The sequence below is a fragment of the Cynocephalus volans genome, chromosome 7 (assembly GCF_027409185.1).
Source record: "Cynocephalus volans isolate mCynVol1 chromosome 7, mCynVol1.pri, whole genome shotgun sequence".
NCBI classification, from domain to species: Eukaryota; Metazoa; Chordata; class Mammalia; order Dermoptera; family Cynocephalidae; genus Cynocephalus; species Cynocephalus volans.
In genome coordinates, this window is record NC_084466.1 from 3,351,053 (window position 1) to 3,362,699 (window position 11,647).

The following is an 11,647-nucleotide window of genomic DNA, read 5'->3' on the forward strand; positions in this document are numbered from 1 at the left end:
TGTTTATAAAATTTCATAGTAGGAAATATTAAATGGGTGATTAAAATCTAACTACATTAATGTCTCAAATAGTAATCATTTAGAGATACTACATTTCTATTGACCTATACAGTCATCCTAAAAATAGTCCCTTCACACAAATCCGTTTGAAATTCCCTTTCAGGTGTATTTTTACAACTGGTTTGGAAGTTAGAAACAAAAACATCTCATTTTTCAGTGTCAATTCTTGGAGCCATTATTTATCCAACATGTACTTATTAAAGGCCTGTGGCTTCCCATGACAAGCACCTCAATGTGTGATGCCTTCCCAGAGCAGGCTGGCACAGTGGCGGGGTGCTGGCCTGCAGTGACAACACTCCATCTCCTCAGGGAGCCACACCGCCAACTTGCTGAGTGTCCTGGAATAAGTGACTTCATTTTGGGTCTGTTTCCTCACCTGTACATTGAGGAGATTAAACTACATTTTCTGCCTACCTTCAAATTCAGTCAACAGGTGAATCAACAAGAAGTTTAATAGGTTTTGATTGCTGTTAAAAATAAACATTCTATTTCCCTACTTGTTTTCTACAAAGAGAATTGGTATCATCTAGAGAAAAGCAGCTGTAGGACTTCTTCCTCATGCAGTATGAAACAGGAAGTGACCACTTTACGCTGAGGCTGGACTTGATTCTCTTCACCTACACAGCATCCTAATTCCATTTTTTCTATATCTGTTAAAGTAAAATAATTGACAACTGACCACAAATATTACTCATATCATTACTTGTAAGGTACCTTAGCATTTATGAAGTACCTTCAGACATTAGTGAGGTTGATCTTCCTAACATGGGATGTGCATTATCACATCCTTACTTTGCTTATGAGAACATTGGGCTGAGAAAAGTGACTTCCCTGAGGTTAGATTGTATGTGATGAGCTAGTCCTGATTCAAACCTTCTGACTTCAAATCCCATGCTAATTCTAAGACAGCATGCTGCTCCTGGTAAATTGCTTAAAATCTTGTGGGTAGATGACAGTCCTGAAACTTAACCATAGGGCATAACAGGAAACTGGCGATGACAATGTCCTGGTTTACCTGGAGAAAAATCAGGTAGGTGTAACTTGCTAGCACAGGTATCATGGCTCTTGAAGATCCTTTTATACAAGCAAAAAAGCCCAGAAATTAAGACTACAGGCTCCAACTGTCCTATTGCAGCTCTACTACTATGAGACCACACCAGTTTCTACCATCTTCTTTGGTTTTCTGTCACAAAACGAATAATTCCCCACCCCACAGGGCTGGGAGAGGGTAGAGCTGATCATCTCCGTGGGACAGTTGGTGCCACTCCTGGCATGCTACATGATCAGGGAACAGGAGCAAGCAGCGCCAGGTCTCCCAGTGCATGGCGGTGGCAAAGGGTGCAGGTGTGAAGGCAGGTGCATGTGTGGCCATGTGCACATCAAGGCCCTCACCTGAGTCTCAGCACCCTCGCCAGGAGGAACAGCACCTTCGTGGTGAGGTTGTTACAAAGATTTAACATAAAGCATACAAGGCACGGTGTCTGGCAGATAGGAGATAATAAATGGGGGCTGTGGTTCATATATGCCAGCAAATACCTTTATTTCAGGTTGGCTTGCTTAGATAAGCACTTGTTTAATAGAAAACTTCTACTTTAATGGAGCACTGAATGGCACAAATCAAGGTTTAACCTATCACTTAGTTTGTGGTGACTTCTTTTTAAATTGGAATTTTAGGTTGGGAAAATACCAATTGTATGTTTATAAAGGAAATCAGGTAACACAAAGTATGTACAGCAGGAAAGAGAAGTGACCCAGTGCTTTTCTTCATCCCAACCACGCCCTTGCTGCCATCCTTGCTGGGGAATGGGGTTACAGCACACCAGCGTGTCTGGTTTGTGAGGGAAAAACTGAATAGTTAAAATGAATATTCTTTTGTTTGTTTGTTTTTGTGACCGGTAAGGGGATTGTAACCCTTGGTGTGGTGTTGCCCGCACCGCGCTCAGCCAGTGAGCGCACAGGCCATCCCTATATAGGATCCGAACCCGCAGTGGGAGCGCCGCTGCGCTCCCAGCACCGCACTCTCCCGAGTGAGCCACGGGGCCGGCCCGTTAAAATGAATATTCTGAAGCTCTGTCTCTCATAAAAAAACCCTCAGGAGGTGATGTTGATTTAGCAACAGGACACCTGTCTGTTCTTTCGTCTCCTTCCATTCACCATTATCTTCCAGAACTTCCATGAAGTTCAGAATGTGAGGCAATGAGAGGACAGGGGGGCCTCAAGAAAAGCAGGCACTGACCAGCAATTTTTCTAGATTAAAATAATCCAAAAGTCTACCTTCCCAACTGTCGAAAACAAACTGGACACCAAGACTGGAGAGGAATGGATCATAAGCTAAAACAGAAAGGCAGGCAGGCAGGCAATGCCCGTAAAACCCTGTTCCGTATATGCAGTGATTCCAGAGTCATAAGTTCTTTCAGACTGAACAAATGAGAAAAGTAGACCTTCTGCAAGAGCACATCGCATTTTGTGCTTTGTTTTTTGTTTTGGTGCCTGGCCGGTAGCAGTGTTTTTAAAAGTGCATAGACGAAAAGTTTTTAATCATTTTGCCTAAAATCTGTTTAATATTTTAATACATTTACCTGGAACACTATGTGAGTGTGAGCTACAAGAGGATGTTTCAACTAAACACCTACCTTCTAAAAAAGTACATAGTAGTATGGAATGGCTTTTACTTTGATAAATGCTTCATTACTTCAACACTGGCAATCGCTGATACGAGGGTACTTCGAAAAGTCCGTGGAAAAATAGAATTGAAAGATGATACAAATCTTTCCACAAACTTTTTAAAGTACCCTCTTCTCAGTTATCAAAACAACTTCCACAGCTCTGCCCCCACTGGAAAGAATCAAGGCCCATGTCCAAGTCACCGGAAGGATAAGTCCCTGCAGGCTGGCCACTGTGATGCTGCAGCATCCCCTCTCAGCACCTAGGGGACTCCACGCCCCCCAGCCCCACCCCCTGGACCACCACCACTGCTCAGTAAACCCTTAATTTAACCTATCAGGTTTCCTAAAGTATAACATCATGATGGAAACATTTTAGACCCTTTATCTGAATTGTAATGACTTGGTTATTATGCAACAAATATGTACTCAATGTCTAAATACAAGCAACTGTTGTACATTTGAAAACTTTTTACTAGCTTATTTTTCAGAAAGAATTCAGTCCCATTTTCAGTACTTACCCAGGGTTACCAGGATCTTTCTACTGTACCTAAGCATGACATAAATCCTAAATCTTGATTGCTCTAAGTACTTCTCTGTGAAATTTTTTATTGTCCACTGGAATTAACAAGTGATTTAAGCCTGCCAAATCCAACAAAATTTGACTCTGTAATGTGGCACACTTTTTAAGAGGAAAAAATGACTAGCCATTGTCCTTATTAGAAATTTCATTAAAGCTAAAAAGAAAAAAACCCAAAAAACAAAAAAAACCCCAACATTTTATAACTACATACCACTCCCTTATTCACTTAACCTCAATTATTTCTTAGAACCACCCTGTATGAAACAGGTATTTTAAAAGTGAAGGACTATGGACCAAGAGCTAAGCAATTTAGTCAAGACCAAACCCCTACAGGACAAAGATGGGGTTCAAACACAGCAATGTCTCTCTCCACGACATGGCTGTCTACACCAAACCAAACAACCGTGAAGAAAGCCAGTGTTCGCAGCTGTGTTCCACTGAATCTTCACTCTCACAATTTTCACATCAGCTCCCATTAAAACAGAAGTGAAAAACTAGCAGTTTTATATAAGCAAAGATTCTTTAAACTGTTTTTATTGCCATTGGATTTTTATCAAGTATTTTAATTCTCTAACTTATTTTCATATAGTAAATTTTTTGTTTATTATTTGTCTAGGTAAATCAAATTTAAATACTCAAGATTCTTAAATGCTCTGAAGTTTTGCTGGAAAGTAAACATCTATTTGCAGGTATTGAAATGCAAAAAGTTCATCTTAATGTATGACCAACTACAAATTTGCACTTCTCTACTAAGTAACCCTCTATAATGGAAATTCACTGTAAAACAGGGAATATAACTGGCACAAATAAAGTTCTCAATAACTGTTCACTAGAAGTAAACAATCAGAAAACAATTTACTGTTTAACTTGTAATAGACACTCATACGTGCCATATAGATACTTAGATTGTAGTGCCATTACTCAAATCTTCTTTGTGGGAGCTTCATATCGCTGTGAAACAGACTATGGAGAGAAATTAGCATGTTTGTATTAAAGAAAACCATCTATCACTTAGAATTGAAAACTTCACCGACCCTTTCAATATGTGGGCAGTTAAGGACACAGATCATCAATGCTACATGCTAGTCTGAATTAGAGATTGGCAAACTATTTCTGCATAGGACCAGGAAGAAAATAATTTTGGCTTCTTGGGCCAGATGGTCTCGGTCACAACTACTCAACTCTGCAGTTTTACAAAAGCAGCCAAAGTCAATACATAAGCAAATAAGCATGGCTGTATTCCAATAAAACTTTATTCATGTACACTAAAATTTGGACTTCATATAGTTTTCATGTGTCATAAAATGATTCTTTTTTTTAATTGTTTAAATACATAAAGACCATTCTTAGCTCACAGGCCATACAAAAATAGGTGGCGGGCTGGAACTGACAGGTGGGCAGTAATTTTCTGACCCTGGTCTAAATGTATATTCTTTTTTGACATTTATTTGCTGGCAATTAGGCAACTTCTACTTCATTATTAATATTGAGAACAATAATACAAAATCTGCTTAAGGCTTTGTCTAAACTGCTGGTGTATAAGTTTTTAAGACAAAAATTTAAAAATTAGTTATGTCAAAATCAAACATACTGCTAGATTAACAAACTGGCCAAGTTTCATTTATTTCTTGACATCACATCTGCACAACTCTCATACATGCAGCAGGAAGTGCACCTTGGTTTCACAACAGCAGCTGGCTGCACTTGTAATTATAATACAGTAAGTGCAAGTTCACTTGGAAATGTACATCTATACACCTTATATAAATTAATGATGGCTACGCTATGATTTGTGATTGAGAAGTGTGATTTGAACTTCCATGATTAGACCAATTCTGTTCAATTTCATTAAAATGTACCCAATAATTTAAAAATGGCCATTTGGGGAATGGGCCAGTACATAAAATAATTATCATGTAAAATTTAACCATTTACCTTTTTAAAAAATAATCTTTGAACTATCAACTTTTGTTATTGAGTTGTAAAATGGAAATACATTATGGTAGCAAGAAACAAATTTGCTATAGGCTGTATTTTTACCAACCTGGCTAATTAGTGACATTATTTTTACTAAAATAAAATAGCTAAATCTTTTCTTTCCACATTTAATATGTTAGGTTGCTTCCAAGTCACCTCCCCTCCCCCCAAAAAAGGAAATCAGTCTGAGATTCACTTCAGTGTTTAATTCACGCCTATATTTGCAGTTTCTAAAATGTTGATCCACAGACCACTTTCTTGTTACACATGTGTACCAATGAAAACAAAAGGCAAAGAGAATCACTGCCATCCCTGTAAAAGGAATGGCTCCTTTTCTAACATTCTTTAAAAATATACACTGTACAATCCGTACACCTCAACAAAGGTGGCACTGTAATAAATACACTGGGTTACTTCTCCTCCTCACTGTTAACACACGTCCACAAACTACCTGTTGTACGCCCTCTCCTTTTTGGACTTCTCCAGCGCTTTGTCCATTGTTTTCTCATTCTCCCCACGACATTTGGGACAGTACCACTTGCCCTTGGGTTTATGGTTGAGTCCCACGCACGAGAAGTGGAACCACTCGATGGGACACTCGTCGTTGTCGCAGCCTATCATTTCTCCATAGGAGACCTGATTGCACAGACAGTACGTTGGCTCATTGGGGTCGATGGGGAGGTCTGTGGGGGACGCTTCCCTCTCTGCTTTGGCCTTGGAGCGTTTCTTCTTCTTGGAGGTTTTCGCTTTCTTCTCCTTGGGCGTTCCTGAGGTGATGTCGTCGTGGTCGTGATTATTAGAAGCATTCTCTCGATTCTCATTGTTGCGCTGTCGCCGAGACCTCTTGTTATTGGGCTTTTCTGCCTGCGAGATTGTCTCATTCTTCGACTTATCTTGGCCAGCCTTGCCGCTGTTGCCAGTGGTGTCGTTGATCTCCTGATGTGCCTCAAAGAGCTCCACGTGACTGTCCACTTGTCTGGTCCGGTTCTCAACCAGCTCCACCATCTGGCTCACAATCTGGATCTTCTCATCGCCCAGTTCCTGGCTGCGGATCAGGGCCCTCTGAATGCAGTGCAACACTCGCCTCTTCTGCGCGCCGTCCGTCTCACGCTTAAACCTCTCATAATATTCATCCAGTTCCTTCAGGATGTCTATAGATGAAAACAACATGAGTTACACATCCATGCTGTACCATGAGTGAAGAAATCCACACTGATTAAATAAGACTAACTCTCTACTCTATAAAAAAGCGATTGCAAAGGACAGAAACGACCAAGGCAGGGCTTCTCAATATAAAAAGTGTGCCACTCATAGGCCTTTATAGAGGACGTTTATTTTCCCATTGAAAAAAAATTCTGGAACTAAATACAAAGGCCAACACAGCTCCCATTTAGCAAAGTGCCACTTGAAGTATTCAAAGGAACTCTGTGTGCAGTTCTGAAGTACAGGTGAAAAATACTCCTGAGACAGGTAATTAAGGGGAAAAGTTCAGATTTAGATAAAGTGCTTGGGCCCAAACTTTTATTTTCTATTAAATTAATGATTATGCCCTATCTTTCCATCATTTTTATTCAAATACTTTTCTAATAATATAAAGGCCTTTATTCGCTTAATTTTAATGTACCAAGATCTAGAATGCCTCACTAAATTAGAGAATCTATATAAATTTATATAATGGCTCTCTATAGTTTAAAGACTGGGGTTAAAAGGCCAAGGTCCAGAATACTCAGTCACTGAGGCCCTCAGTTCATCGGTCAGTTCATGTTCATTCTAGCATGTTATTCCTCTGTTACTGAAAATAAGAATGGTTTGGTCACAATAATCCAAAAATCCTACCCTTGCTTTAAAACAAAAGTGGTGGATTTTACTTTTGCATCTACTGCTTAAAATAACCTCTTTACATCTATAAAAGTCAGATTTTAAATCATTAACAAAATGAATGAAAAACCCTCAGTATTAAAGTTAGAACTTCCTGGGTAGGTTATATGTATGTGATTTTGAAATGTAACTTGGCAAATGTAATTAGGCAATTTCTGAAGAAATAATAGCTGTTAAATAATCTAATACAAATAGGAAGGTAAATATTCTTGCCAAAAGCCTTTTTAAATACACGGAACTTCCCAGAGTTATTTTTCTCAAACAGATTTTTATTCTGAAACCCTTTGTTGGTCTCTTAAAACAAGTATACTCTCCGACTAGGAAGAAATGTGTGGGAAAGGGTGTGTGTGTGTGTGTGTGTGCAAAATGTTAACATTTTCCAGATCTTATCTCCAAATAGTCACGAGACATAAACCTAACAATATAGTAATCGCAGAAACTCAGGCCGACACTGAAGCTTACCTAGAGGATAAGTATTACTTTCTAGGCTATATTCTCAAATTAAAGACAGCGCTGAAAATATTTTCTAGAGGAACAATGCAGACCGTCTGCCACCAGAAGGGAGAAATATCACGGTCTCTTAGTCTCTCACAGTAATTCTGAAAATAAGCTTTGCTCAACTTACTAAAGTACCATCAATTTATCCAGCTTATTTATCATAGACGTTAAAATATGGGTTTGTGCCATTTATTTTTAAACGGATTACAAGTTACGTGACGGTATCATTTGGTTTCATCAGTAATAAAATTTCTAAAAACAACGCTGGCATTTCAGAGAAAAGAACGATGCTGTCGCACCGCTAATTTAAAATGTAGTAAGAAACATTACAGCTGCTTCTGCATCAGGCGAAGCCTCACTTGTGGGAAAGGGAGACAAAAAGGAAACCTCGTCACAAAATTACCGAGAAGTAATTCTGTCACCTACGCAATGGCATGCGTTTCTCAGGTGAGCCGAGCCGAGTACTGTGTGCAGCGCTGCAGGTGCAGCCGTGCACAGCAGGGCGGCGACACTGCACGGGCCAGGGCACCGTGGAAGGGCTCCAGGAGCCGAACGAGACGCGGTGACACCTAATGCGAACCCCGCAGTTCAGACGCGTTTTGATTTTACAGTGGGCTGCGCGGAAGTGAAGAGCGTTCCCTGCGCGGGGGAACCTTAACAACGTTCGGAATCAACTCGAGCGACCTCGAGGGTCACTCGAAGAGGCAAGCCGACCTCACAGTCCCCCGCACGGGCCACTCCGCGACCGACGCGGACGGACAGAGACGCCGCCGAGTCCAGCAGCTCTGCGACAACAGAGGCCAAGTCTCCGAGGACCATGCCGCGCGCCTCGCCGTGCAGCTCCGGTCGGGTCACCGCCGCGAGGGGCGCGGACGTCCGGGCTCGCCACGATGTGGAAGCTGCGACCCGGACCCGCATCCCTGCACGGCGCTCTTCTACCAGCCTTCGAGCCCGGGCTCCAAGCGAGGACACGCCCGCGGTGACTCACGTTTTCCTGACCTCGCGCGACCGCACGCTCGGGGCAGCGGAGAGGTGGCCGGGACCCTATGCGGGCCGGTCTCCCTGGTCGCCGTGCCGGACGGATGCCCATGGCACGGTGTGGTACAAGCTCCCGGCCGCCGCCAGGGCTCCGCGGCCGGAAGTGGCCAGGCTCCGGAGACAGAGGAGCCGGGGAGGTGCTGACCGCGACTCCCGCCAATGGGAAGGGGGCCAGCGAGGGGAGAGCCCCGCCCACAGAGCCACCGCCTATAGGGTCTCAGGGCCTGAGGGCGGAGGCCAGAGAAGCATCCAATCACAGCGCAGGGCTCGAGAGAACGACCCGCCCCAGCAAGGCCAAGGGCCAATCCGAGGCCGGAGGCCGGGCGACTCGAAGACATTCAAATTCACTAGGCCTCCCCCCTCTACCCAGCCTCTCTTCAAAAAAGAAGGCAGCGGAAACACAAACCCGTGCCAGTCACTGCCAAGGCCCGCCCTCACCCGGCGCAGCAACCAATCGCTCCGCAGCAAACCGATAAGGACATTCCACGGGGGACGTCATGGCCAATTGTAGGGAGGCTGAGGCGGGACGTTCTGCAATATGCTAACGAGCTTCCTATAAAAGTCGATGCGAAGCTGCGTCTCTGGTAGAGCGCGCAGGGGCGCTTTTCCGGGAGGGGTACTCGGTGTTATTTTGGGGCGAGGGGCCGATTGCCTCCTCCTCCCCACTCTTCCGTTTCCCTGCTGCGTAGCCCTGTAAACATGAGTAAACTCTGAGCGGCGATCCACGTTCAAAACAGAACCCCTAATGCCGTGCCTGCCCTCGCAGGAAAGTTTCTGCAACAGCCAGCAATTCCCGGCGGACACGAACCCTCCACTCGGACATGGGGCGGCGGGTCTGCAGAGCAGGACCCACAGGTCCTCTCACCTGCCGCCTGCCCGCGCCCCCCGAGCGCAGCGCTGATGGGCGCCTTGCCCGCCTCGCCTCCGCTGCCCACTTCCCTTCCCCACTGCACACACGGCAAAGCCCTCGTCCTCCGAAAACTACCCCCGGCGGCGTCGCCCCCCGCGGCGGCCCCCGCTCCGCGTCCAGCGCCAGGGGAAGGCCGGAGGGGCTGGGCGGGGGCGGGGGCAGGGGCGGCCGGCCCCCACCGAGCGCAGCTCTGCCCCGGACTTTATGTAACACTCGGATCCAGGACTGGGTGGGGGGTGGCACTGAGGGGCCGGGGGAGGTCCGCGGGGACCCCAGCCGCAGCCGACCTCCTCCAGCGGCCCCTGCCCGCAGCCGCGTCCCTGCGCCCCACCGCGCTGGGCGCCGGCACATCCCTCCTCCTCGCGCCGCGGTCTGCGCCCCTCCTAGAGGACACGGCGGAACCCCGCCGCCCCCTCCCCCGCAGCCCCCGCCTCGTCACTTCACTACAAAGAGCGCTGTGGTCGCGCAGCCCTGCAGCGAGACCGCTCTGCCTCCTTCCTCCTCCGTGTCCCGGGCTCTGCAGCAAGGACCTCGGCGAACCCGCGGCGCTCCAGACCTTTTGTTCCCGCCGCTGCGGGGCCGGCCGCTGCCCCCGTCCACGGCAGGACCGGCCCGGCCCGCGGCGCCCGGACCCGCGGGATGGCAGCGGCCGCCCCCGCCCATCCATCCCCGGCCGTACCTTGGTATTTGGCGTCGATCTCCCGCATCAGCGAGACGTTTCTCTGCAGGTCGAAAGGCAGAGACTCGATGGAGTCCAGGTAGTCCTCCACGTAGTTCACCAGGTGGGTCTGCTCCCCGTTGGCAGGACTCAACATGGTTCACCCCGGAGGTCCCCGGCGGCTCGGCGCGGCTTTCCGCTTCCTCCACCCCCCGCCCCCCTCAAAGAACAGCGCTGCAAAATGCAAAGCTCGCACTCTCCCGGCGCCCCCCCGCCGGCTACATCTGCCGAGCCCGCCGCGCTGCCTCCGGGGCCGCGGGGACCCCGGCGCCGGCGGGCGCGGGCCGCGGTGGCGGTGGCTCCCCGGGCGCACGCCCCGGCCGGCCGCGCAGGCCCCCAACCGGGCGGCGGGGCGGGCGCGGGGGGCCGCGCGTACGAGCGCGCACACACCGGCGGGGAGAGAGAGCCGAACGCCGCGGCCGCCGCCGCCCACTCGCCCGCCGGGCCGGGGAGGGGAGAGCAGCGGAGCAGCAGCGGGAAGGGGCGCGCGCCACCGCCGCCGCCGCGCCGCACTTGTCCAACGTGGAAAACCCAAATACCAGTTTCAAACACTTGGGAAACATTCAGCCCCGCCGCGCAGCGCGCATGCGCCGAGCCCCCCTTCGCCCCCGCCGGCGGCGGCTCCGCCCCCGCCGCATTCACGCCCCTCACCATCCCCGGCCCGGGGGTGGCGGGGCCCGCAGCCGGGCCGCGCGGGGGCGTGGCCTTGCCTGTCACTTTCGCAGGGGGAGAGGGTCGTGGAGGGGACAGCGGCGGGGCCGCCGGGAAGGGGCGGCGGGCGAGGCGCAAACTTTACTAGGAGTTTGGCACTTGGTGGCAGAGCCTGTTGGGCGGCACCGCACGCCCGCCGGGAGACGCGGGATGACGGCCCGCTCAGCTGAGGACCCGCCCAGGACCGAGCGGGCCGCGGGACCGCCGCTACGAGACCGAAGCACATACTGACCGCCACCTCCCTCTCCTCAACCTGTCACTCTCCTCGTCCCCGCCCCGCAGCGCGGTATAAGTAAGGCCCGGAACGGAACTGGCAGCCCCGGTAACCAATCCGCTTGCCGCCCTCACCTGGAGGCCAATCAGGACGAAGGCGAAGCAGGCACCCGCGGACACCACCTCTCAGGCTCCTACTACTAGAAACCCAGGTCCTACAGGAGGCGGAAGGAGAAGGCGGGCCGAGGCTAGGCAGGAAGTGGTGGCGCAGGCGCACGGGTGCGGCAGGGCGGCCCCGAGCCGCGGCCGCGGGTCCGCGCGGGAGGAGAGCTGCCATTCCGCCGCCGGACCACCGCTCCCGGCAGTCTCGGCGGCCCCCACGCCTGCGCCGTTCGCCA

General features: G+C 48.8%; 1 protein-coding gene across 4 annotated transcripts; it reads right to left on the reverse strand.

Annotated features, from left to right (window-relative positions):
* Nucleotides 1-5,469: 5,469 nt before the first annotated feature.
* Nucleotides 5,470-11,420, reverse strand: ING1 (inhibitor of growth family member 1). 4 transcript variants are annotated; one of them, XM_063102615.1, is made up of 2 exons: nucleotides 11,385-11,420; nucleotides 5,470-6,434 (listed from the first exon to the last, which is right to left on the reverse strand). In XM_063102615.1, exon 2 carries the CDS (start codon nucleotides 6,286-6,288, stop codon nucleotides 5,731-5,733), a length of 558 nt encoding a protein of 185 aa, XP_062958685.1. In that variant the 5' UTR covers nucleotides 6,289-6,434; nucleotides 11,385-11,420; the 3' UTR covers nucleotides 5,470-5,730. The 4 variants fall into 4 exon arrangements, with proteins under 4 accessions (XP_062958685.1, XP_062958682.1, XP_062958684.1 ...); XM_063102612.1 differs by lacking the exon at nucleotides 11,385-11,420 and adding an exon at nucleotides 10,287-10,489; XM_063102614.1 differs by lacking the exon at nucleotides 11,385-11,420 and adding an exon at nucleotides 8,648-8,786.
* Between the last annotated feature and the right edge of the window lie 227 nt (nucleotides 11,421-11,647).

Coding starts and splice junctions, on each gene's coding strand:
- ING1 (XM_063102612.1), bottom strand. CDS start 10,422: ATGTTGAGTCCTGCCAACGGGGAGCAGACCCACCTGGTGAACTACGTG. Junction 6,435..10,286: donor GATCGACGCCAAATACCAAG/GTACGGCCGGGG, acceptor TTTCATCTATAG/ACATCCTGAAGGAACTGGAT.